Below are 24,885 nucleotides of genomic sequence, written 5' to 3'. Positions count from 1 at the left end.
AACTTCTTCTTCATCTTCTTTATTATTATTTGTACCCTGCCACTCTGGGAGGCTTCCAACAAAGATTAAAAATACACTAAAATGTCACATATTAAAAACTTCCCTAAGCAGGGCTGCCTTCAGATGATCAAAAGCAACTTTGAGATTCGTAAATAAACTGGCTACTTTTAAAGCATGCAGACTGTTTTGGGCTGTATCTAACAAGCCTTCATTGGAAGATCCATTTATTAATGCTTTCCCATTATTTTTTTGTTTGTTTTAACAACACAGAGACAGAAAGAGAGAGCGAGAGCGCGAGCACGCGCCACTCAGTACAAAAATGAGAAGTTAGGTCCTTAGTAAGTTGCCCCTATATAATAAATAGGTAAGAAGCATAGATTAGATCCTTTGGGCAATGTCTGTGATTCCTATTAGTACCTCTTGGCAAGGGCAGACTACAGGGGAATACTGCTCAGGTGCAAAGACGGCTAACTAATGGTAGGTACTGGAATCCTTAGGCCCAGCACGCCTTAGGGAATGCGTTCCCTCATACATATCTCCCTGCTCTTTTAAGATCAGCTGGAAGTGTCAGCTCCAAGTTCCATCACCCCAGTGATGCCAGACATATCAGTACCAGGAGGCCAGGGCTTCCTCTCTAGCAGTGCTGCAAATTCTAGAACAAGCTCATCAAAGAACTTCCTTAATTCTGACACCAATTTGACATAGTTCTACTCTTCCAGGCTTCTAAAAGGCTGCTTTTGATAGCTTCTTGTTGTTTCTAGTTGCAATACTCTTTTGTACTCTGCCTTGGGCATTTTTATGAAAAGGTAGCAATTTTTCTTTTCTAAATTGCATTCAATTGCTTTCAAATAAAAAACAAGATTTTAATACAGTGGTGCCTCGCAAGACGAAAATAATCCATTCCGCGAGTCTCTTCGTCTAGCGGTTTTTTCGTCTTGCGAAGCAACCCTATTAGCGGCTTAGCGCTATTAGCGGCTTAGAAAAAGGGGGGGAAGCGAAAAAAATCACAAGACTCGCAAGACGTTTTCGTCTTGCGAAGCAAGCACATAGGGAAATTCGTCTTGCGAAGCGCATCGAAAAACGGAAAACCCTTTCGTCTAGCGGGTTTTTCGTCTTGCGAGGCATTCGTCTTGCGGGGCACCACTGTATTTTAAGGCAAGTTTGCAGACACAGAGAAGAAAGTAAACAGAAGAACAGCATGGCCATATCTAAAGCTCTCTCTCTCTCTTTCCCCATTTAGGCCTAGAAACACCACCAAAATATTTGGTCTTCCAACTGGCCCTAAAATCCCATTCTTGAGACACAACAGGGTTATATTTATCTAACTTACTGAAACTCATTTTCCTCATTTTCAGCTGGTTTATCCCGTCTTCAACTACCAGTCATGGCTAAACACTGTAACACAGCCCACAATCTTGGACTCTGATGAAAAGGAATGAAAGGGCTGGGCAATATTAACATGCTGGTGGCCTTTTATACTCAATCTCCAAACTCAGGTTGAAAACAGTTTGATGAACAAAAGTTTTCTAAAGAATCAGAGGAGACTCTTACCTGTGATGCCTGCCCTTGGCCCACTACATTTTATCTGTGTATATATTTTAAAATAAAATAAAATATAGGTCGTTATTGTGAAATTGCAATTGTAATTTGTTGTAATCCATCTTGAGTGATGTGTATGAATTAGAAAAAGTAGGATAACAATTTTTACCTGTGATGCCTGCCCTTGGCCCACTGCATTTTGTCTGTGTATATATATATTATAAAATAAAATAAAATAAAATAAAAGATATTTATTGTGAAATTGCAATTGTAATTTGTTGTGATCCATCTTGAGTGATGTGTATGAATTAGAAAAAGTGGGGGGGGGGGGTAATAGAAAATAAACATGAAGCAGATACCTGTTCATCGAAGCCTCCAGAAGCAAAGAAATCTCCAGTTCTCGAGAAAGTAACACAGGCAGCTGGTCCCTGTAAGAGAACAACTCATATAGTATGGATTGAACAGCCAGAAACTATATATTGAAACGGGCAGTGGGAGTGGACCTGCTTTTATCTATTATCCATTGCAATATATTTGTTGCAATCCCCATGTAATTCAACCACAACTAAGCATTAATGTTGACTGAAAGCATACTTATATCCTGCTTTGCAGCCCCGAGAGGCTATAAAGCAAAGAGGTTCTTGCAGCAGCTTACAAAATATTCTCTGGAGTCAGGAACAGAAATAACATGGTGTCCCCATGATGCCAAGATTATTCAGGTGGCATTCCCCCTCCCACCTGCATCCCACTGAGGTCCTCTGAGGCTGCAAGGGGCTGAGGCTGAGCAGCTAGATCACATGCAACCCATGATGGCAGCATGTTTTCCCTTGCTGGCAGGCAACAACTCCCACTGACGTCCTCGGAGGCAAGGGAGTGGAGCAGAGAATGTACAGCTATGACACGCTAAATAACCTTACCCAGTGATAGTATCTTGAACCTTCAATTATATTTGCACAGAACCACCCACAGCCAAGCAGAGAACGGGAAGATACAAAATTTAGAAGTGCCTACTCCCCTTTTTAAAAAAAGATCTCCAAAGTGTACGATAGGTTCCAAACTACTAAAATACTAGATTTAACCTCAAAAAAATTGCTGGCTGATTAAATTATGTGAACAAAGTAATGCCATGCAAACTTTTGAGAAGTAGCTGGAATACAACTTGGTTACAATAATGTTATGCTCAACCAGCGTAGTCATTGAATCCCAATATTCCAAGGTTAGTGCTTCTCCCAAGGTATTGCCAGAAATTCCCCTGAGTAAAAACTGAATCTACCCACAGATTTGTTCTGCACTCTTCTTTCTAGCCACTTAACCTGGGATTAAGCTCCACTGAACTCAATGGGACTTATTTCTGAACTCAATGGGACTTATAACATACATGCACAGGGCCATCTGTGCATCCCCAGATGACAAATCATGGCCACTGAATGTAAACAAGAGACTAACCATTTGTTTAGGACAGTTTTGTCACTAGTATGATTAATCTAGAAATAAGTGTGTGGGAAAAATAATTCCAAACGTTTATGTCCAGTATCTGCCAGATCTCATTTTGAAGGAGACGTGAAATGTGCATTATTGAGCTTTACTATCAGATGATTCCTACCTCAACAGATTATAATCTATGTAAATTTTTCACACAAGGGAGATACTTTATTTGCAATTGTACATTATCTTCTACATTATGCTTAGGGACCTTTTTATAATAATGAGCAATGCAAATTCCCACAACTATCTTCCTTGATTTGATTAAATTAAAACAAAGAAACCACAATGGGTATATGGATTCTACCACAAAACTAATCTTAAAACCCTATCTGCGCTATACATCTAAAGCGCTATAATACCACTTTAATCAACCATAGGTAAAAGTAAAGGTACCCCTGCCCGTACGGGCCAGTCGTGTCCGACTCTAGGGTTGCGTGCTCATCTCGCTCTAGAGGCCGTGAGCCGGTGCCATCCGAAGACACTTCCGGGTCACGTGGCCAGCGTGACGAAGCTGCAGCTGGCGAGCCAGCACCAGCGCAGCACACGGAAACGCCGTTTACCTTCCCGCTATAAAGCGGTCCCTATTTATCTACTTGCACTTAAGAGTGCTTTCGAACTGCTAGGTGGGCAGGAGCTGGAAACTTGCAAAGTGTAGTTTGTTAAGGATGCTGAAAGTTGTTATTTGTTATTCCACTCACAGAGCTACCATTTCTATCTGGGAACTGTAGCTCTATCAGAATAATAGGGATCTCCTAACAACTTTCATCATCCTTAATTCCCAGGATTCTTTGGTGGAAACCACGACCATTTAAAGTGGTCTAAGACTGCTTTTAATATATAGTGCAGATGGGACCTTAATGTGAGAAACCATAAAAAACAGTAGCATTATAGAAGCATTTTAATATTAGTCCAGATTTAATATAGACACATCCACTGGGACTTGTTCCAGATAAAACTACTCAATAAATATGCTTATATTTGCTTCTACTTGCATTATACAGTACTCCTGTGTTGTACCCACACCTATTCAGTCTTGTTAATTCTTTGAAACAGACTCTCATTTATGGTCTATACGTTAAATTCTATGGCTCCCCACTAAAAAAAAGTTGTTTCTCTAAAAATGATTATAGCTTTGTCTGTATCAAGCCTGGTTTATCTATCCAATTACATGTCCTGAGAATGGGTCTAACCTGCTATCCCAATAATTGTTCCAGCCTTCCCCAAGCTGGTGCCCCCCAGATGTTGTTGGACTACAATTCCAATCGTCTTTGGCCATCAGCCATGCTGGGTGGGGCTAATGGAAGTTGTAGTCCAGCAACATTTGCAGGGCACCAGCTTGGGGAAGGATGAATTATTCTATCATGTAGGACAAATTAGACAGCAAGTACAGCTTTATCAAAAAGCAAACAAAAATCCCACAACCCTCCAATTGACACACAAAGAGAGAGAGAGAGAGAGAGAGAGAGAGAGAGAGAGAGGGAGGGAGGGAGGGAGGGAGGGAGACGCTGTACTTCTGCACAGGTTTTAATGACCACCCAAGAATTGCATAGTTCTGAAACGTTCTGTTTCTGTACAAGTAAAATGTCAGCAGTGGGCCTATGTATTCATTCCAAGCCCTGTTTGTACTTCAAGAAGAATGTATTCCATAAACTGAAAGCCTTAAGACGCAATCACAGCAAACCAAATTTTGCAGCTGCAAATATCAGCAGCGAGTTAAAACACCATTTCCCCAATGATCCTTCTGGTATGAAGAGTAAGCACCATTATAATTGAAGACAGCAATGTAAACTTGGCAGCCTTCTCTATGTAAACTAGTACTAATCAGCTAGTAATGAATTCCTGGTAAACCAATGGTTGCGTCAAAGAGCTTCTAAGGAATCTGAGGCTTCTCTCATGAGTAATTGTCCCAGAGCACCAGTCCAGTGTCAGAACAAGAACCAAATCTGAACCAGGCACTAACACGCAAATTACAAGAATTTAACAAGCTGTTCATCCAAGTAACGAATATTCCCTGTAGACTAGTCACTTGACTTACTGTCATTTCTATCAAAAGCCATTTAAAGCCTAATTATTAGTCCTATAAGATTCAGAACATCTATGCTATTAGGTCCCACAGAACTCCATCTCATCTCCCACGCTTGTTAGCACCTACATGAAACTGATGAGCAACGTTACCCAGAGATTTTACACTCCCTGCTCTATTTCTGTTTTACATTGGATCCATGTGAGGCAGCACGGCAAATGAAGAAAGGCATGGTAACGAGAGCAATTGCTTTTCTGTACTGCCAAGCAAGCATCGGTTGAAATGTACTCCATGAAATGGAGTTTCAGACTCTTTGGAAGCCAAAGAGAAGGAGAAATACGGAGAAGAATTCTCAGTGAACAACTCAAAGCAAAAGCAGGAACATAAGAGAGGAGACCCAAAAAGACTTTTGAGACAACTGTACTCCTGCCTTTGAGAGGAGAGGGGAGGCAAATCTACTTGAGTCCATTATAATATCACAGGAGAAGGTGTAGTGTACACAAACATGCATGTGGAGCTTTGAAAGGTCTACAGTAATAAACGACTCATGTCTAAAGAAGTTCTCCTCACCTGGTGGCCATGAAGTGTATATAGCAGTCTCCCCTCTAGTAAATCCAGTATTTTTAGAGTTGAATCGTTGGAAGCAGTAATGAGGTAGTTTCCAGAGGAGTGAAAAGACAGGCAGTTCACTGAAGCACTGTGAACTAAGAAAGAAAGAAAGAAAGAGAGAGAGAGAGAGAGAGAGAGAGAGAGAGAGCGCGCGCGCGCATAAGTTACCAATACAGTTGGACATTAAAAAATACAAACTGAAATAGAAAGGTGGAGAAGGTCCATACATCAATACAAAAAATGGCTGAAAGGCATTTTTCACCCTGCTTATGATTTTCATCCTATATCAATGTAAGTTTTCAAGGACCCTCAGAAAAATCTAGTCCTATGAAAACTGGCACCGCCTCAGAAGCTCAATGTCTGCCATAACTGCAAGTTAAAACACATACACACTTCTTTTCCTCCAAATTTTAGTTTTTAAGAGAATAAACACATTAGTCCCAGTTGTAGCAATAAGCAACTCTACAAAGATTTCTGACCACTACACCCCTCTTGAGCCCCTCTGGTTAGCTGCACTGATGTCAGCTAGGGCGTGAGAAGCCATGAGAGAGCAACTAAGTAGTAAGGGAGAGTTGCGGAGACAGACATCAGACCTGGAAATCCAAAATTCACCACCATCATCTATTAAATTAAACAGTATGTATGGCCCAGGTACCATAAGCAAAGTGTAATTCAGAAGACCATGGCATGTGAAATATCTTTGGATTAAAAGCAACCTAAACCAGCTTCTGAATATTTGAAAAGGAGGAGAGAAACTGGAGTCTTCAATCCAATTTGTTTACGCAGAGGAATTCCCTACAGCTGCAGTAGCATTTTATTATGAATATAAAGCTTTATACACAAAATACCTTATTGAAACAAAAATGTCATTCCTGACGTTTAACTAAAAACTAGCACTCTCTCTGTATAATGGTGTGATCACATTTTATTTAATTTCTTTAACTTTGGTACTGTGCGTTTTAGAAAAAATTATCTTCTTTTAAGCCAGGTGTGGGGAGTCCTTGGCCTTCCAGATGTTGCTGAACTATAACTTGCATCAGCCTGAGCAAACATGGTCAATGGCTAAGGATGATGGGAATTGTAGTACAGCAACAGCTGGAGCGTCAAGCTTCCCCATGCCTGTCCTAAGTCAATGGCTCTAATTCAAAATTCTGCATGCAACTCTTTCTGATGCTTGGAAGCTATGATGGCAAAACTACCTTTTTTGTTTAATTATCCACTTCAAGAATCAAGCTACAAGTTTAGCAATGAAGACTTCTGACAGCGCATTGCTTACCTTGGTAATGCTGCAGAAGCCTATTCATCCTAACATCCCATACTTTCACTGTGTTGTCTGTGCCAGCTGCAGCAATGCATGTACCACTAGGGTGAAAGTCCACGTGAGGCACAAAGCTGCAAAAAGAAGGGAAGACAAGATCAAATCTCTCTTCTATTTTGAAGGAAGAAAAAAACATTTTCATCTAAGCAAGTAGCAAAAAATACTAGCTCCTCAAAAGTTGTTCTTACAAAACATTGTGCAACTTCATAGTAAGTTTCCCCAAAAGTGTGTAAGATGGATATTAAATGTTTTTATCAGCGAGTTTTTGCTTTCCCGCATGGTAAAGTCACCATGAGACTTTGCTCAGCCCATTATATTGACTATTTCACTGCAACATTGGCTCTCTGTGCAGCAAAGAAAGCCACCGAATGGTGAACTGCACTGTCTTTCCCATGGTTTGGGGATTAGAGAAACTTCCATTAGGACACTTATCTCTTTGGATGTGATTATGAGGAGCCCTACAGAACACTGTTCACTCCAGAGAGGTCTTGCCCTCTCTGCACAAAACTACTGAAAGCTGTAACATACAATCTCACAGGTAACACAATATTCTCTTGATTTAGAGCCTTTAATGATGTTATATAACATTAATAAATAAAATTAGCCTAACATGTTGAAATCAGTGGATTATGAAATTACCGATTCCTGCTAAAATACTGAGGACTTAAAAAATGGAACGACATTCAGTCTCCTATAGTCTCCTGAAACATCTGAGCTGTCAGACATAGAAAAATGAACAGGAGTAATTCAAAGCTGAGAACTGCTGAGACCATTAATGGTGCGACTATTTTGACTATTAATGTCAATAAATGAATTTGATAGCTTATTGAAATTTGCATCTTCACGTTACGTTAGATAGAACTTTGTTTTTGTAACTGGGTTTGTTTTGTTGTTGAATTTTTAAAACAGACATTAAAAAAAAAAAAGCAACATCACCCCGAAGATTACATATTCCTTTCTCCAATTAAGGTCCAGATGCAAGTGATTGCTGAGCCCTTGGCTGACAATCAATATTTATTCTAGTTTGCCCAGTCTTCCACTGGGGGTCTCAAGGTTACACTTCTCCCCTCTTATCCTGCTTTATCTTAACCAACAACCCTGTGAGATGAAATAGGCTGGCTGAAAGACAGTGAAAGGCCCACGGTCACCCAAATAACTTCAGGGCTGAGAAGGAATCATAAAGAACCTTGCATTGCCACAGCATAGCCTAAAAAAGAGAAGTACAGCCGTACCTTGGAAGTCAAACGGAATCCGTTCCGGAAGTCCATTCGACTTCCAAAACATTTGGAAACCAAAGCACAGCTTCTAATTGGCTGCAGGAAGTTCCTGCAGCCAATCGGAAGCCACAGAAGCCCTGTCGAACATTCGGGTGACATTCGCAAACCGGAACACTCACTTCCGGGCTTGCAGCATCCGGGAGCCAAAACGTCCGAGTACCAAGGCATCCAGGATCTAAGGTACAACTGTATCTGCTATTCCCCAGTACTCTAGGAAAGCTAGAACACTAAGACAGGTTCATGCATGACCCACTTGAATCCAACACCCTCTGTGGTAAGTCCTCAAGTTCCCCCATCGGGGACAAAAGTGAGCTTTATCCCAAATCCCGGGTAGGACTGACTTTCATTGTTTTATTTCTATGCATTCTGTATTATATTATGTTGTTAGCCACCTGGGACTCAAGGAAAGGTGTGATAGAAATGTTTGAGATAAATAGGAGCTATCCTAAGGGGCATGGCTGAGCCAAGCGAAAACAACATCCAGAACACAGACAAATTTTAAGCATCACAATATTTACTCCCTCACGATATAAATTTCTATCACACGTGGATACATTCAAATGGGCACGGTCACCATGTAAAACCAACACTGTTTTTTAAGAAACTGTGACAACTTTAGCATTAGTGTGACTCAGGCTTAAAACTCATATAATAAATGCTTGCGAGTCTACCAAAAAACCCAAACCTATGCACAAATGCAATTGTTATTATTTGGCTTCTAAGCTTAGTGTGGTGTAAAACGTTATATTAAAAATTTAGAGAATGTGACCAAATTAAAGAGAATGTTCACAGAATGAAACATACAGCACATAAGTACATCAATATAGCAAAGCTCTAATCGAGGTTCCACAAGCTGAAGGCCAGTCCCCTGAAGCCCCAAGGAATTGCACCAATACTTGCCCACCATGTTCACAGAAAGAATGTATACATTCTCTGCTTGTTTTATCCCAAAGTTTGACAGTTTTGTCATCACTGGATGATACTATCAATCTTCCGTCAGGAGAAAACCTAAAATAAATACATTCATTAAAGCAAGATTAGGAGCAATATAATCTAGATCTGGATTGTCCTCAGTGACAACAAGATCATTATTTCAAAAGTCAATGGCTAAGAGACACTTGTGCTAAGCAAAGAGGGTGTTATTTAACTAAGTTTTACTCAAAATAGACTTACCTTTGTCATGTTCATTAATTGCAATGGGTCTACTCTGAGTTAAAACATAGTTGAATACCACCCATAGGGCCTTTTTCAAGGACTCTTCTGATTGTAATTTGTTTTAACCAATTGTAATGTTTACTTATAGTTGGTAAGTTGCCCTGGGACTGTAAAATGATGGGCAGTTAAGAGATTCAATAAATAATAAATACTGCTATTGATTAACTCTTGGGAGTTTCCTCTTTGACAGTCTATCTCAACAAGATTCCATCAATTATGCATATAGTCAGAACAATGGACTTTTCCATACATGGACAATCCTTTTGAGATATTACAGTAACCAACAAAAACCATAGCATTAAAATGTAAGCTTTTCTATTAAACAATTCTATTGGACCAGTAATTAATGAAATACTGTATTAATGAAATACTGTGCAGGTAAGTCTTATTTTTCCTTACGATTATTTTCCCTTTTCCCCTCTTTTTCTTATCTAAAATTTAAGCCTCTTTGGAAGTAACAGTAATTATTAGAAACCATTTTAAAGAACAGTGGTCATTGTCAGTAGACATTGAAAACACGTGGAGAAACAGATGGAGAAGATCAGAAACCAAGAAGACCAAGTATTTGTTAGAGATTGGAATAAATCCATAGTTTATCTAAAAAATCACAGTAAGCAGTTAAAATCATTGGTAGCACTGTAATGAAATTTGTAACGTGAAACGGATTATGATAAATTAGGGATACAGAATAGCTTGGAAAATTACAATATGCAAGATTTTTTTAAATTTAAGAACCCATGGAAGGGAGGGGAGGAAATCGGAAGGTTCACGCAACCTTGTAATTGGATATATGTGAGAGATATTACAGTATGCATAAAACTGTGAAAAAATAATAAAAAATTATTACAAAAAAAGAAAGAAACCAAAGCACTTATTGAAATCTATGGATTTCAGAAAGTGCACTCAGTAGGATGACTTAGATAATGCTGCTTAGTTATATCCAACTGACTGCTTCTTCTAACAATGACAGTTCCCTTCCAAGAAGACAGGAATTAGTTGGAAACACAACTGAAGCTCTGAAAGGTGGCTAACTCCTAAAGTATATTGATAGCCAGGTTAAAAGATGAGTGGGTTTATAAGTGAGTTAAGCAGAATTTCAGATCTTCCTACAGTTGTGTTCTTTTGCTATACAAACTGGATTTATGATTAATAATAATAATAATAATAATAATTTTTATTTATACCCTGCCCTCCCCAGCCAAGGCCAGGCTCAGGGCAGCTTACAAGCAATAATAAAAACAAGTTGAATGATTACAACTTAAAAACAACATTAAAATGCAACATTAAAATATTGAAACATTAAAATATAAAAATGTAGCCTCATCGCAGGAGGAGAAGGAAAGGAAAAAAGAAAGAGAGGGAGGGAATCAAATTGGCTCCAAGCCAAAGGCCAGGCGGAACAACTCTGTCTTACAGGCCCTGCGGAAAGAAATCAAATCCTGCAGGGCCCTGGTCTCATGAGACAGAGCGTTCCACCAGGCCGGAGCCAGAGTTGAAAAGGCCCTGGCTCTGGTTGAAGCCAATCTAACTTCCTTAGGGCCCGGGACCACAATAGATAGATAGATAGATAGATAGATAGATAGATAGATAGATAGATCTCACAACAATGTCAACAACAAAAAGGGGGGAAGAGTTTTACTTACTTCGCACAGCGAACCCAGTTTATGTGCTGATTTAGTGAAAATAAGAATTTTTGTCTGTGGACAGCCCAAACTTTAACTGTTTTGTCATCAGAGGCTGTAACCAATGATTGGCCATCATTAGAAAAGTGAACACTTCTGACGGTTCCTGTATGAGCCTTGAAGGTAGTCGATTCTCCCTTGCTAAGTTTAGGGGAGGAAACACAAAAGATTAACATACTGCATTCCACACAGTATGAAGCTTATGCACATTTGCCTACTGGCTTCTAATATATATATTTACATTAGGAGAAAGCTGTTGGTTTAGGCCTCTGGAGCATACCAAATACAGGAAGAAAACTGTTTTACTTATATCTAGTTACTGGAATGGCTCCTAACGCAGACAGCCTGCGTTTGTATCTTTTACGCAGAATTTAAAAAAAAATGTTTAAAGTAGTAAACGTCAAACAGACTCATTCCAATGATGCAATTTAAAGAATAATCATGTAAGAACGTCACATCATAGGTCTTGAGGCAAAAAGGAGAAAGACGTCTAAACACGAGGGCTATACTGTCAGTTTGAAAACTTTACAAGAGTAATTCACATTTAATTATACACATACATCATTCCACCCTGAACTTTTTTGCACAAATAAGTGACGAGCTACAAGCATATTTGTGTATTCTTGTATATGATTCTACTGCTTACATGAAAGTACAGAACATCAAGCTAGGAAAGGTCAGAGCCAGGGTTTTAAAAAGAAGAAAGGGCATTGAGTTCCCTCTTCTAAATATATTTCATAAAATTTACACACCACTTGATTGCTAAAAAAAAACCCTGAAATGTGTGTGAAACATAGGAACTGCCTTGTAGCAAGTCAGACCGCCCATCCATCTGGCTCAGTATTGTCTGCAATGCCTGGCAGTGGCTCTCCAGGATTGCAAACACAAATATGCCCAGCTCTACCTAGACATGCAAGAATTTGAACTCACGACCTCCTGCATGGAAGCTCTTCCACTGAGCTACAGTCCTTCCCCAAAGCTCTGCCAACTGACACGTGCAGTGGTACCTCTGGTTAAAGACGCTTCAGGTTATAGACTCTGCTGACCCAGAAATAGTACCTCGGGTTAAGAACTTTGCTTCAGGATGAGAACAGAAATTGTGCAGCGGCGGCTCAGCAGCGGGAGGCCCCATTAGCTAAAGTGGTACCTCATGTTAAGAACAGACCTCCAGAATGAATTAAGTTCTTAACCCGAGGTGCCACTGTATTTTCTTCTCAAATAGTGTGTGGCTACTTTTTAAAAAGCATCTTAAAAAGCAGAGACATCACCTTGCCAACAAAGGTCCGTATAGTTAAAGCCATGGTTTTCCCAGTAGTGATGTATGGATGTGAGAGCTGGACCATAAAGAAGGCTGATCGCCGAAGAATTGATGCTTTTGAATTATGGTGCTGGAGGAGACTCTTGAGAGTCCCATGGACTGCAAGAAGATCAAACGCATCCATTCTTAAGGAAATCAGCCCTGAGTGCTCACTGGAAGGACAGATCCTGAAGCTGAGGCTCCAATACTTTGGCCACCTCATGAGAAGAGAAGACTCCCTGGAAAAGAACCTGATGTTGGGAAAGATTGAGGGCACAAGGAGACGGGGACGACAGAGAATGAGATGGTTGGACAGTGTTCTCGAAGCTACAAACATGAGTCTGACCAAACTGTGGGAAGCAATGGAAGACAGGAGTGCCTGGCGTGCACTGGTCCAGGGGGTTACGAAGAGTCGGACACGACTAAACGACTAAACAACAACAACTTTTTAAAAATTGGAGTGAAAAGCTCTTTGCCATAGTTACTGTACATACACGGAAGCATAAAAAACTTCTAATTCAGCATGTTTAAAAAAAAAACTGAATACCGCAGAAGGAACATTTACAATATCCATATAGTTAACCTTTCCTCAAGGAAAGTGTACACCAAGGCCTTCCAATGCAACACAAACTACATGGGATGAAGCAGTAGCTTTTTCTTGTTGAAGCAATATGCTGATCGTCAACTCATTTTTAACAGGGACCATACAGTCATACCTTGGAAGTCAAATGCAATCCGTTCTGGAAGTCTGTTCAACTTCCAAAACGTTTGGAGACCAAGGAGCGGCTTCCGATTGGCTGCAAGAAGCTCCTGCAGCCAATCAGATGCTGCGTAAGCCCCGTCGGACATTTGGGTTCCAAAGAACGTTTGCAAACCGAAACACTCACTTCCGGGTTTGCAGTGTTCAGGAGCCAAAATGTTTGACTCGCAAGGCGTTCAAAAACCAAGGTATGGCTGTAATTGGAATCAATCTACAACTAGAGGTCAGTAATGTGAGTTCCGTCCAATAAGTGTACCCACATGAGCTGACACACAAAGGGCTTCTTAACCTTGTCTTTATTGTGAACAGCAACAGTGTCTTTGCCATTGTTCTTCCCTTATATACACCTGTTTTACACTGATAAAGTTGATGCACTTTATCCAGAAAAATGTCTGCCTTCATCGTTAATAAGCTGTCATAGTCACTGTAACTGAACTTAATTAAAACAAAAAGCCAAATTCAAATCTTGGAAGACTTTGTAGAGTGGCTGTAACTCAGTGGCAGAGCTCAGGCTTCACCTACTTTAGATCCCAGATTCAATCCCTGACGAGGATCCCCACGCAAGGATAGAAATAATATCCCACTCTGAAATGCTGGAGAACCACTGACAGTCAGTGCAATGCTGAGTAACATCAGCAAATGGTCTGGCTCTGTGCATGCAGCTTCCTGTGTTCCTAATAAGAGAAATAACACACAAAGTGCTCAGATAGCATATACTTACACACTTGGAACCCACAAGCGAACGGTTTTGTCTCTAGAACCTGAAGCAATCAGATGGCCGGATGGTGAAAAATGCACACTCAGGACTGCATCTTTGTGACCCACAAAGCGGTAGGCTCTCATTTGCGGTTTCATACTCCAGATCATCAGGCATGAATCCATAGAGCCACTTACTGACAAAAAGAATATACTACCTTTCAAAATTATACTCAAAGGAGAGATCATATACATACACACCTGGCAGGAATTTCAGTCACTCGTTTCAATTTCTCTCTTCCTTTCCTTGAATGAAAGTACAGTGGTACCTTGTTTTGAGTCTGGGATCTGTTCCGGAGCCCCGGAAGCTCAGCGAAAGGGATGCTCGACAAAGTGCCACTCTGCGCACACGTGTGGAGCGGTTTGCGCTTCTGCACATGTGTGAGTGGCAAACCCAGAAGTAACCCGTTCCGGTACTTCTGGGTTTGCCGCAGACGTTCGCCGAAATGGACGCTCAACGGGGCGGACATTCGCGGAGGTATTACTGTATTCACTAATCACAGAACTGAAAGCAAGCACACAAGCTTTCCAGTTCATCCCTGTAATTGAGAGAAATGCCTCTTGAAGTATATGCAGTCTCACCTTAAAAACAGGCAAGGAAGGAAACCAAAGAATTACAAGCAACCATTTAGAGAATTTAGTACAAATGTCCTTTATTATCACATCATTTTAGCTGCTTCCACCAAGCTATTTGTTTTCAAATATTTATATACTATCCCACAAAAAAAGTTCAAGGGGAATTTCAACTAAAAAATAAGATTATAATACATAAATATATGTGATGTTTTAAAAAATAATAATCAAAAACTGAATAAAACTTAACAGATCTGCATGGTTGAACCAGCCTTTCATCTTATGACTCAGTTGCTCTGTTGTAAAATCTCAGGTTTGTTGCTACTTTTCTTAATATCTGATAGCTAAAACCAAGGAAGGTACTTTAGTATGCTGTCAAGTCCAAACAATTTGGGAGAACTGCTAAAAGCAGACTGAATGCTACTTTGTTCTATGAAAGAAAACTATACTAAAGAAAATTCTGCTTAGCTGACAACTTACCTAGCTGTTTATTATTTAGACTGAAATCCACACTTGTTACAGCATCACGGTGCCCTTTGAAATGCCTCTCCAATGTTGGATCTTCCTGCAGGAGGAAATAAGTTGATATTGGACTAAATTTTTGTACGGCTACAGACAGTATTTCCGAAGCAAGAAGCACACTTTATATGTTTCTGGATGCTGCACATCTGCCATAGCAGGCATCGTTTTTATTGTGATTTCTTACTGGTTTAACAATTTTATTTTCTAATTTGCTCAGTCTAGTTTCAGATTAATAGCACAGCCTTTTACTGTGACTCGCCTGCTTGGAAGAGGCAACAAGGAGTTCCAAGCAGCTCAGGATGCATGCGAGCAGAGAAGGGACAGACCACTCAGTTCCTCATCCGCCCGCCCACTGCATTTCCGCAATGGCCATAAGGGAAGGCAAGTCCTGTCCTCCACAGCCAGTGTAGAAACCAAGTGGGCTGGAATTGGAAGGCAGACAAGGGTTGGCAAGATCCATCTGTTCTCCACTGGCTCACTTGGTAGAAGCAAAGTAAGACAATCCTTTGGGTCAGTGGTTCTCCAAGGGTGTGGCACACCACATCGGTGTGGCAGGAGGAGAAGATGGCAAGCATGGCAGAAAGATTCAATGACAATAAAAAAACAATTTAACATTTCAGTGTAGCATAGTATAGTATATTACCAAAATATTTCTTTTTAAAAAATTAAAAACATTTATTCAAATGTTACAATACATTTTCAATCAATTCATTTCTTTTATTTGCATAATATGGATAGATATCTTTTCAAAATGAGAGCAAGAGTACCAAGTGATACTGAGGACAAAATCCTAGTTGTGATCCAGAATCGCTGTGCAAAACATCATACTTTCTGGATGTCCAATGATTGTATTATAAAGTAATTTTGTTCTATGTTATAAATCAAGCACTGCAAGTTGTTGTTTCTTTTTGTTTTCCAATACATTTCTTATCAGTAAAAAAGTTAACAACTACAAAACACACAAAGGCAAGGAGAGTAGAGCATAAGGGCAGAATTCATACGGATATTTTTTTATTTCACAAAAATGCTGGAGCCATGTTCTTTAATGTAAGCATTTAAATGCTTACCATTTTGCATACTCTGTGGGAAGTGCAAAAGCGGCAGAGCCAAATGCCAAGCACCAAACTCACACATGTATATTCTGTACACTGAGCTTTGCAGTCTACCTTTCTTCCTGGGATTCTTTTCTTCAGAATCCAGTTTAGGATGCACAAGGCCATTTTAAGCTACAGAGCTCTGCCCAAGGATTATACTTTAATACTCTGATTAGATACTCTCAACATTCAACACACAAATACTTCTTTGGAAGGATCAGTGCAGGGCTGTATATAAACTATAATTCCAAAGAAACAGTGTTCAGAATTCAGCTTCTTAATAAAGTGTGTACTCATTTTTTTAAAAGTTTCTTTCCCTTGTGACTGTGAAGATATACCATATTTGTCTGTGTGTTCTCAATTCCTGCTAAAACTGCAGAAGCCAGGTTTCTTGCATTTGTTTAGCAGTTTCAAATTGCAAATTGATTTAACTTGAATACTCCAGCTCATCCTGTTACATAAACTGGATGTTCTTGTGTAAAATTTTATTTTACTAAACACCATACACATAGACCTAGGATAATTTTTGGGAAGAAAGCTATCCAAAATGGATTTTAATATTAAAAAAGGAAGATGAAATAGCCTTTAGCCTACAAAAGCCAACACCATCTATTGAGTTTGTTAGTCCTTAAGGTGCCCATGACAACAGTTTGATCCTGGATCAGACCAAACTTCTAGTCCAGTATCCTGTTCTCACACTGGCCAACCAGATGACTATGGGAAGCCCACAAACAGGACATGAGTGCAACTGCACCTCTTTGATCATGATCCCCAGCAGCTGGTGTTCAAAGGCATACTGTACTGCCTCTGAAACAGACATCATGGCAAGTAGCCACTGAGATAGCCTTATCCTCCATAAATTTGTCTAATCCTCTTTGAAAGGCATCAAGTTGTGGCCATCACTAAATCTTGTGATAACTTTTTATAGAACAGTTCTAAGAATTACAGTTTATATAACGTGATCACTGATATACAGTGTACATGCAACACCCAATTACATTCATGCATATTTTCAGCCACAGGTGTACACACCTGTCTCTTTAAAATGTATTGTGAGTAGCAGCTATTACATCACAATCCTAAGTATATTTCCTTGGAAACTCTCCTAGAATCAATGGAGACTTAGGCAGCTTCCAGATCATCGCTATTTGGAGTGGGACTCAAATCCAGCAACAGGCAAATTGAGGATCATTTGGAGCTCTCATGCAACAAACCCACTTTCTCCCCACAAATCAGACTTTTTTTGCTGTAAGGAAATTGACAGGAAAGTCACCAGAAAGTGTGGAAGTCATTTGCTTGATGCAGTGCTGTCTAACACCCACAAACACAAATCAGAACGAATGCTTGTTAAATAACCTTCTTGCAAACTTTGTGCAAACAAATAAGAATGAATACCTAAAAGCAACATTACTTCTAAGCAGTGGTTTTTCCCCTTAGAAAAAACAACCATGAAGTTGTTACAGTGCTACACTTTTCAACAACAAAAAAGAGGTGCCAGTTCTGCATACCCCTGAGTACCCCCTGAAAAAGCACTGCTTCTAAGTAACAATAAGGGGTTTGTGGTATTTGATCTAAAAACGTTTTTAGGTTTTTGGCTTTTTTACGGCACCACTAAAATGATATAAAAACAGCAATGCTCCAGAATGCCTATCTCTACACGTTGTTTTTCAGGTAGTTCCTGCAAGTCAGGAAAAACCCACTCAAGGAGACCAATGTGAAAAGCAGTAAAATTGCAAAGAAGCAAAAATGGGCAGGGTTAGCCTTAGGAAGTGATCAGAATCATTTAAACGAACTTCAGCCTATCCCAAATCTGACAAACTGTGACAACACATCAGGACCCATAGCCTTCCCCACCCCCGCCGGTGTCTTTATTCATTACAATGATGCCTGGCAGGCATTCAGGTGACGCTTTTCCCAGCAGAGGGATTCTGCAAAGCCGAAATGATACCTGACTTACTCTCTTGTAGCTGTTATTTAACGGGGCGGGAGGAGACGGGCGGCAGGACTTCCTAGACACAGAAGGGCAAACAGCTCTTCCTGCACCAAGCACAAATCCAACCGACTTCAAGCCCAAAGTGCCATTTTTAAGCGTGTTACAGGCAGGAGCGTTTAACATTGCGCCCAAACCACGTACTTCGCTCTCAAACCCTATTTTCTCCGCCCGCCCCACTATATATTTATGAGAAGGAAATGTTACTAAACGTGTTTTGTTTTTGTTTTGAAAAAGCTTGCTGGCTCCTCTCTTTGTCACTTTTTAGACAGCCCCAATAGAGCCATGGTTCCCCACAGGGGAGCAATTGGATTTTTAAGGGGGGCAATTCGAGAATGAGTTAATGGCCTTTTAGGCTTCCTCCACGTGAATAGGAGTTCACTTTTTGAACACTGTAATAAGAATTATATGTCGGGGGCGGGCGCTTTAGGATTTTAGAGATGCTTAGATGGGGCCTGGCCCAAAAAAGTTTGGGAACCACTGCAATAGAGAAACGTGTGATGCTGGTCGCCGCCCCCTCACCCCCGCCCACCGACCCCTTTTTGTCTGCTAACAGGGCGCCGCGGCTCTGCAAACTTGTGCCGACCGAGCAGCCGCGGTCTCCATCGCCCGCCCTGCTCCGAGGGGCCTCCCTCTTCCCGCCGCCTCAAAGCCCCGCTTGCCAGGCTGCCCGACCCTCCTCGGCCGCTTACCAAGCAGGCGAACGCCATGGCGCTGCGGAAGCCGGAGCGGAACCGACAGGCCGCCGCTGCTGTTCGCCGCCGGAGCGATTCAGTTTGCCCGCTCCTCGGGCCGCCTTAGTAACGGCGTCGTGCGCTTAAAGGGGAGGCGGGGCAGCGAGCGGGAAAGCGTCCGCCGACTGGAAAGCGGCGTCCTTTGAATGGAGGAAGCGGCGCCTGCTTTTCAAATCGAAGGGGGCGGGGAGCTCAAGCTGCAGGAGAGACGCTCTCGGCGCCAGAATGTGGCATGCAGGGGTCTCGAATTAATGGATGGATGAATATAACTACTCAGGAATAAGCCTCGTTGAGTTCAGTGGTGCAAAAGTTAAGAGTGTCTTACTCTTGCTTGGGAGATCAGGGTTCATAATCCCAACTCAGCCGTGACGCTCGCTAGGTGACCTTGGCCCACGCACTCCCTTTCCGCCTTCACCTACAGTGCCGGATTTATGTACAGTATAAGCTAAACAAGTTATAGTTTAGAGCCCCACTCTCTTGGGGCCCCCAAAAAAATTAAAGGGGAAAAAACCCTGGATGTACATTTCCAAAATATAAGATAAAAAAACAAATAAAATAAAAACTACATCCAGCAACAGTGGTAAATGGCTTTAGATACCTATTAGGTCCATAAATTGCCATATAGCATATATTCAACACAAAAGACAGCGACAATTTGTTGTTGACAAGGGACGTATAAAGGGCCCCATTACCTTCAGTAGCTTAGGGCCTCATCAAACCTAAATCCGGCTCTGCTCACCTACCTCACAAGGTTGTTGTGACGATAAAATGCGGAGAAGTACTATGTGCTCCTCCTTGTGCTCCTTGAAGGATATAAATGCAATACAGTGGTGCCTCGCAAGACGAAAAGAATCCGTTCCGCGATTCTCTTCGTATAGTGGTTTTTTCGTCTTGCAAAGCAAGCCCATTGACAGCTTAGCGGATTAGCGCTATTAGCGGTCTAGCGGCTTTTAGCGATCAGCTGAGAAGCTGCTTATCAGTGGATCAGCTGTTAAGCGGCCTAGCAGCTTAGGAAAAGCAGGAAAAAAGTGGAAAAAACCCGCGGGAACTTGCAATATTTTTTCGTCTTGCAAAGCAACCCCATAGAGAAATTCGTTTAGCAAAGCGCCTCCAGAACGGAAAACCCTTTCGTCTAGCGGGTTTTTCGTCTTGCGAGGCGTTCGTCTTGCGGGGCACCACTGTAAAGGAAGAAAATCTTACTCTGAGGAAAGTGGGTACAAGATTACAGCCTAAGACTGGGGGGGGGGGGGAGTCAGGTTGGAAATGGCTAGATACTGAGGGTCCTACTATTTATTTAATCGGTCCAGTATACCTGAAGGAGCGTCTCCACCCCCATTGTTCAGTCCAGACACTGAGGTCTAGCGCCGAGGGCCTTCTGGCAGATCCCTCACTGCGAGAAGCCAAGTTACAGGGAACCAGGCAAAGGGCCTTCTCAGTAGTGGCACCCGCCTTGTGGAACGCCTCCCATCAGATGTCAAGGAAATAAACAACTACCTGACTTTTAGAAGACATCTGAAGGCAGCCCTGTTTAGGGAAGTTTTTAACGTTTGATGTTTTATCGCTTTTTTATTATTACTAATATTCTGCTGGCAGCCGCTCAGAGTGGCTGGGGAAACCCAGTCAGATCGGTGGGGTATAAATAAATTATTGTTATTATTATTGTTGTTGTTCTTAAAATTCACCAAGCAGTTTACCACAAACATTGCCCAGCACTGATGTGCTGATAGGAGCCGTAGTCCAGCAACATATGAATGTGATTGTTTTAATGGAAAAGTAAATCAGTCCTACTTCCAGTGCATTTTGATGCAAAAATAATCACCACTGATCCCATCAGTATTTTTTCCCAAGTAAGGGTGCCTAAAAGAACAGACCTATGCATGTTAGCTCAAGAAGTAAGTCTCACTGAGTGTAGCGAGATTTACTCCCAAGTAATTGTGACTTGGGAAAAGTGCAGAAAGCACTTATTCAGGAGTATGCATCGCTGAACAATATAGCTCAGTTGCATTGAGTTGCCTTCTCCTTGGCGTCCTGGGTTCAATCCACAGCAAAGCCCCTGCCAGTCAGTGTGGACAGTGCTGAGTTAGATGTACCAATGGTTTGATTTGATTTGATATAATGAAGCTTACTACATTCCTATCAGCTAGTCTTAACTGTGAAGAAAACTTTCTTCTCTATAAATTTCATTAACTCAGGGGCACCCAAACTTTTTTCAAAGAGGGCCAGATTTGATGAAGTGAATATGCGTGAGGGCTTACCAAAGTTCTTGAGCTTTTTTTAGGATTGGAGTTGCTGAACTTTTTTTAGGATTTTACCCCAGGACATATACTGCTACAGGAACCGGATTAGATTAACTGATCAACCCTCATTTTGGAAAATGCACTTTAACAAGTTCCTCCAATGGTGGAAGTTGTTCCATATTGGAGCCACCAGATGGCGACTAAAATCTAGGTGTTAGAAAACTGCAACGTAAAATAGTCTATTGAATACAATGTCTACTGTAATCTGAAATATTTGAGGGCTCAGCCACACTTCTGTTTTCCCCTGGGAAAACCTGCTGTTTGCTGCTGAATTGTAACAAACGGTTTTTCTGAGTATTGACTCTGTATCGCCTTTGAGTATCGCCTTGAGTTCTTTGCTAGTCCTGTAAGAAGGGTAGAGAAAATTCCTGCAGTGCAGGTAAGGCTGGTATTTCACCACAGAGAGATGAATGATAAGTGTGCATGTTTTACATCTCTAAGATCCTAGGCTGAATCCCTGACATTGCCAGTTTCTCTCTGTATGTGTTTTAAGATCTCAAGTAGCAGTGCTGGGATGGGCCTTTGCTCTTTATTATTTGCATTTCCTGGTCTCTCTCTCTCTCTAAAAAAAAAATGTTTCACTACTGGGTAGGCAATCTTGAGCTAAAAGCATCTGCTCTTCATGCAGACGAAACCCAGATTTTATTCCCTGGCATGTCCAAACAGGGCTGGGAGAGATCCTTGCTTGAAATCCTGGAGACCCATTGCCAGTCAGCAAAGGTTGATCAGTGGTTTGGCTCAGTATAAGACTGTGTCCTATATTCCTATGTCTGTCTCAAATTCCAGTTATCTGGGTTAATTTAATGAAATACTGACTCAGCCACTAAGTACTGTAGAAGAAAATAAAATGCCTATCAGTGTCCCCTTCCTCCATCTCTGGACACAACAGATGCGGGGGTGGGGGTGGGAGAAGCAGAGAGAACTGTTTTCACAATAATGGACTCTTTCCTGTCATAGAAATTCAGAGAGCAAATCAGTTTGATGACCTTTTATGTAAGAAGAGATGGTATCTCTAATTCGGAAAACGGTGAGAGGGAAAGTAGGTATGGCTGAGGCAGCTTTTGTGGAGTTGTGTGGCAAATGCAGAAGAGAGAGAGAGAGAGAGTAGCTGGGAGAGGGACTGGAAAATGGATGTTTTGGATCTTCTTAAATTGTCTGAAAATGAGTCTGACTCTGTTCCACAATTGCAGCTCTTTAAAAATATGCATCCAGAATCCTCTCTTGTAAGAGTGGATTGTTACTGATGAATGTGTCTGTATTCTAATGGTGTGAGGATGTTTCCCTTCCAAAAAAGCCGATTTTCAAAACCTTTAGATGAAACCCCTTCTCGCAGAAGATACACACAAGATCTACAGGAAATGGAAAGAGGGACTTGCCTCTTGATGGCATTCTGAAACAGGGCAGGAGAGGAACCAACGCTGGCACAAGTGACAACGTACCTAAGGAAGAGCAGAAGACCAGCTGAGCAACTGGGCTTGGAGGACATTCTGCTCATCCATCACTTGGAAAGCTCAGGAGGAGTCAAGGTCTTTGAAAGAGGCAGGGATGACTGAGCAAAAACCCAATAACAAGTGTTCTGAAACTTCTGACGCAGGAGATACTTAGCCTTTTAATAAACATTCCTTTAAAGAGGAGGGGAGAAATCATGACATTCATTTTGTGCAAAGTTCTGGCCTTGATGTGTACTCATTCTGTTGCTGGACCACCACACACACTCCTTTGGGCTTGCGTTTGCATGCGAAGGTCAACAAAGTTCACAACCTGTGCTGCACTCAGGGACACATTGACACAAATAGGCCAGATGCCAAGATTAGTATCAGGTGAACGCCACTGGAGTTCACGGAAGTTCACCTCCTCCCTGCTCCCTCTGATTACCTTCAAGGTCTAATTGCTGAGTCATCCTGAACATCCAAAGGACTGGGAGAATTATAGGTGTGTAGGTAACAGGCACCCCCTTTGCAGCCCATCTGTCGGTAGAGCAAACCCATCACAAGTCAAAGTAGCAATTTCACAACTTTGTCTTCAAAATATAACCCTGTGTATGCATTGCCTATACCTGGAGAACGTTTCATATGGAGGTGGCATGTAGAAACCTCTGGACGAGATTCAGCTAAGTTGTGTGCCCAGAACAAGGTTTGCTCACACAGTGGGACCCCCTCCTCAATTCTCCTCCCCCTGGTCTCCCTAAATGTGCTCTGAATGGGGGTGGAACCCAAAACAGTTTCAGGGAGGTGGATAGAAGAGAGGTGGGAATCTTCTCCTTGCACAAGCGGACTTCATTCTGTGCAGTCATGTTTCCTACCCCATTTGAATGCTGATTTATTTTGTTATTCCTGGAATGGAAAGAGCTGACCAAGCTTTACCACATTTATGAGAACCAGGCCTAACTTTGGCCTATCCTAACTCAAAAGGTGGTTTTGGCGAGACTGAGCCTGACAAACCCGTAGCTATTTAGAGCTCCCTCGAGGAAGGGTGAGATGTAGATGAAATAAATAAGAAGAGAAACAGAACACACACACACACACGTTTATTTCTGCTTTATGCCTTGCCAAGAACCCTGTTGGCAAAGGATGAGTAACACTGATGTACTGTAGCATTGAACAGAATCCAGAACTCTTATCTTTTATCACCAGCCCTTTTTCTGCCCCGCTCTTCTCATTCTGCAGATTTTTCAATCTGAAAGGTTGGCTTCATGACACAGAGCCAGCTGGTTCATACAAGTTCAATGAGAGATTGCCTAGTCTAGATAAAAACTTGCTGAATGCCACGTGCAATGATTTGGAATTCTAGAAGCTTCCTGTAGAACTTGGTGTTTACAGCACTGGTGCTTGCCCCAGTCGGAAAGAACCACCTCACTCGCCTTGTTGGGCCAGCAGCAGTAGCAGCAATAAAAAGAAGGGTGGTGGTTGCGGGGAGACTTCAAGATTCACATCTGGGTTCTTCTCCAAGGCAAGCTATACTGTCACTCTTCTGGACAGCTCGGTGTATGCTATACGTTATCACTTGATCCCCACAATTTCGAATTATGTCCTGCATGTCTGAATCTTCACAGACAACTTCAGTGCTTGCTTTGCAGGTACAGCAGTGGGTGGAAGTCTTTGTTCAGAGCCTCCATTCCCACCCCACAGGGCTGCTGTAGTCCTAGCACAATATGGGTAGAATAACTCACAATGTTCCTTTCCCTCCAACAATCATTACTTGATCCCTGCAGGCTGGCGACTGTGTGGAAAAGGCTTGCACAATTGGCCCTGCCCAGTTGGTTCCAAGCCTTAGGACATTACAGGAGTCTTGTGGGTGAATCTCCAGAAAAGCAGCTCTCATACTTCTTTGCTAGCCCGCACTGCAGGTGCTGAGACTTGAACCAAGGGCATAGGAAGTTGATGCTCATTTCCTTAGAAACTCATTGGGGCTTACTTTTTATCAAGCATGGTCAGCATGCACTCACTTATTTTATTCCTTATTTATTCAGTATTGCCATGCATAGCGATTTTGTTTCAACAAGCATTTGGGCATCTTACGTTGTGTCATTTATTAACTATGGGAAATATGTATGCCACTTTTCTACAACGGGAAGAGGTTGTGCAATTAAATGAATGCAATGGTTCAAAGTACAGAACCCTTGAATTCATTTAATTGCAGCAAGCCTGTGAATCCTTACAGCCCACTGTCTAAATGTATGGCTTTTTACTGCTTGCTTATTTATCTGCTCATATC

General features: G+C 41.5%; 1 protein-coding gene across 3 annotated transcripts in view; it reads right to left on the bottom strand.

Moving 5' to 3' along the window:
• POC1A (POC1 centriolar protein A) overlaps window positions 1–19,283 on the bottom strand; it is a 29,662-nt gene extending 10,379 nt beyond the window's left edge. Inside the window, exons 1-7 of one of the 3 annotated variants that reach the window (XM_083717756.1) lie at window positions 18,833–19,283; window positions 15,015–15,099; window positions 13,927–14,098; window positions 11,110–11,289; window positions 6,933–7,048; window positions 5,618–5,751; window positions 1,899–1,967 (exon numbers count right to left, since the gene is read on the bottom strand). In XM_083717756.1, the coding sequence (XP_083573882.1) occupies window positions 1,899–1,967; window positions 5,618–5,751; window positions 6,933–7,048; window positions 11,110–11,289; window positions 13,927–14,098; window positions 15,015–15,099; window positions 18,833–18,850 (774 nt within the window). In that variant the 5' untranslated portion in view covers window positions 18,851–19,283. Of the gene's footprint in view, window positions 1–1,898; window positions 1,968–5,617; window positions 5,752–6,932; window positions 7,049–11,109; window positions 11,290–13,926; window positions 14,099–15,014; window positions 15,100–18,107; window positions 18,293–18,832 lie in introns of those variants that run through there. The other 2 variants (XM_083717755.1, XM_083717757.1) reach the window with 2 other exon arrangements.
• Window positions 19,284–24,885: the final 5,602 nt, after the last annotated feature.

The sequence above is a fragment of the Podarcis gaigeae genome, assembly GCF_964106915.1.
Source record: "Podarcis gaigeae genome assembly, chromosome: 2".
In the NCBI taxonomy this organism is placed as follows: Eukaryota; Metazoa; Chordata; class Lepidosauria; order Squamata; family Lacertidae; genus Podarcis; species Podarcis gaigeae.
Note: the sequence above shows the minus strand (reverse complement) of the source record. Positions and strands in the feature narration are given on the sequence as shown.